Raw genomic sequence first — 2500 nt, forward strand, 5'->3', positions numbered from 1 at the left:
GGCCCAGCACGGACAGCATGCGCTGGGAAGACCCTGTCAAGGTGAGCCCCTCACTGCTCCCCCAGGCTGGACAGCTCACTCTACAACAAGTGCTTTATGGAGCGTAATGTATGTATATATATATATATATATATATATATATATATATATATATATATACCTGACACACTAATAGGTCAAGACTAGTCCAATAATAGTATAACTATACCTGACACACAGGTTAAGACTAGTCCAACACTAGTCTACCTGACACACTAAGAGATTAAGACTAGACCATTGTCAGTATAACTATGCCTGACACACTAGAGAGGTTAATGCTAGTTCAAGGTAGGTACAATGCTAGCAGTATGTGTGTATTCTGATGTGCTTGTCTGTATGGCAATGCAGACCGTTGCATCTTGGATGCTAAATGTATCTGACATTCATTTGGGTACGTGGTTTTCAAACATTTATGGCGCGAGATGGGGCATAAATCTGTGCGTTTGTTTGCATGAGAGTGACCGTGTGTGTGTGTGTGTGTTTGTGTGATAGTGTCTGTGTGCATGTGTGAGTGTGTGTATGATTGCCCTTGGTGTTAGAGGAGGAGAGAGGAGCAGGAGAGAGAAGAAGAGATAAGGCAGGTGTGAGGGATGATTGGTGTGTGTGTGTGTGTGTGTGTGTGTGTGTGTGTGTGTGTGTGAGTGTGTGTGTGTGTGTGTGTGTGTGTGTGTGTGTGTGTGTGTGTGTGTGTGTGTGTGTGTGTGTGTGTGTGTTTGTGTGTGTGTGTGTGTGTGTGTGTGCACCACCAGGTACAGCATGTGAAGGCTGGCGTTAGCAGGAAGTGTATAATTGAGGAGTTCCATAGATCCGAACTCAGCTGTAATAGAAGCATGGAGGCGGCCATTATAGAGCCGGAGAGGAAATGAATGGAAGAGAGAGAAGAAGAAGAAAATGAAAGAGGAGAAGAAGCTGAGGGGTCTGGGGCGGGGGGGGGGGGGGGGGGGGGGTGTAACAGATGGGGAGCTAAGATCCTGGGGGCCAATCTTGGGGAGCGATCTTGAGGGGGGGCGTGACACTGAGTTTTCCGTGTCCATTCATACGGGGATAAGCAGAGAAATCTGAACTGCAGCTGTTGATGGTTCAATGCCCGTGCATGGCAGAAGCACTCACACACACACACACACGCACACACACGCACACACACACACACACACACACACACACACACACACACACACACACACACACACACACACACACACACACACACACACACACACACACAGAGAAGCACATGCACGCACACACACAGAAACAGATACACACTTATGTGTATGTGCTTCTGGCACATACACACTTATGTGTATGTGCTTCTGTAATAACCAGCGCCAAACATCTTGAGATATGACCGGAATGATCTGTGAGCCGGTGGTTTGGTTCAAATCATTAACAAGTCTGCTTTGTTACGATGTCTTGAACCGAAAGGGTCTGATGTTGACTCATGGCGTTGTTCCAAGCGGTACTTAATGTGTAACACGGACTCGGCCTAATGTGTAGAACTCTCTCTACCTAATGTATAAGACGGCCCTCGATCTAATATCTGAAACTGTCTCTAGCTAATGTATACATAGGGTTCTTTCTAGTGTCTAAAACTGTCTCTACTAATGAGTACATATGGCTCTATCGAATGTCTAAAACTGTTTCTCGCCAATGAATAAAAATGTCTCTTAACTAATGTCTAAATCTTTCTCAAGCAATGTCTACCACAGGTGGCATTGTCATCCAACGTTCCTTCCTAGCTCCTCAATGTTTATTATTCACTTTTAACCTCACCTGTCTCATTTTCCGGATACTATTATTATTATTTTTATCATTATTATTTTATTAGTATTCACTGTAACCTACATGTCTCATTTTCCTGGTGCTTGTATTATATTATTATTCACTTGTAACCTCACCTGTCTCAGTTTCCTGGTGTTTTTTATTCCTATTATAATCATTTCCTTATTATCACTGTAACCCTCACCTGACTCATTTTCCTGGTGTTTTTAAGACCAGTCAGGTGGTCATGGGCGTTATTACAGTGCGCCGTCGCGCGCCCCTCCTCCCCCGGCACGCCGCCCCCTCGCTATCTCACCTGTAGGAAGTGACTATATAAGGCAGGGCAGGTAGTCGCGTCCCACTCAGGTAATGGAGCCGTCGCGCATTCTGGTCGCGGCGCCACATAACTCATTTGCGCCTAAGTCGACTTCGTCCGTCCTGCTGTACCTTGACCGTAAACATGAGACAACTTGAGATCTATCTACTTTTCTTTCCTCTCCACCAGTAACGTGCGGACTCATGGGGCTCATACTTCTGAGTCTACTACTGCGTTACTGTGTCTCCAATGTGGAAGGTAAGAGAGGCGCGACACTCTGGCGACTTGTGAATTATAAGTAATAATAATATAATTGTGTTTGGTTAAATCATTCAGAATAAGGCAATACTGTGCCTTATATTCGTCCTATAAAGCCTCTATTTA

General features: G+C 45.0%; 1 protein-coding gene across 2 annotated transcripts in view; it reads left to right on the plus strand.

Annotated features, from left to right (window-relative positions):
* Positions 1-6: 6 nt before the first annotated feature.
* The window catches only part of itgb6 (integrin, beta 6), a 16238-nt gene continuing 13744 nt past the window's right edge, over positions 7-2500 (plus strand). Inside the window, exons 1-2 of one of the 2 annotated variants that reach the window (XM_060070813.1) lie at positions 7-41; positions 2306-2374. In XM_060070813.1, the coding sequence (XP_059926796.1) occupies positions 2320-2374 (55 nt within the window). In that variant the 5' untranslated portion in view covers positions 7-41; positions 2306-2319. Of the gene's footprint in view, positions 42-2172; positions 2375-2500 lie in introns of those variants that run through there. The other variant, XM_060070814.1, reaches the window with a different exon arrangement.

The sequence above is a fragment of the Gadus macrocephalus genome, chromosome 14 (assembly GCF_031168955.1).
Source record: "Gadus macrocephalus chromosome 14, ASM3116895v1".
NCBI classification, from domain to species: domain Eukaryota; kingdom Metazoa; phylum Chordata; class Actinopteri; order Gadiformes; family Gadidae; genus Gadus; species Gadus macrocephalus.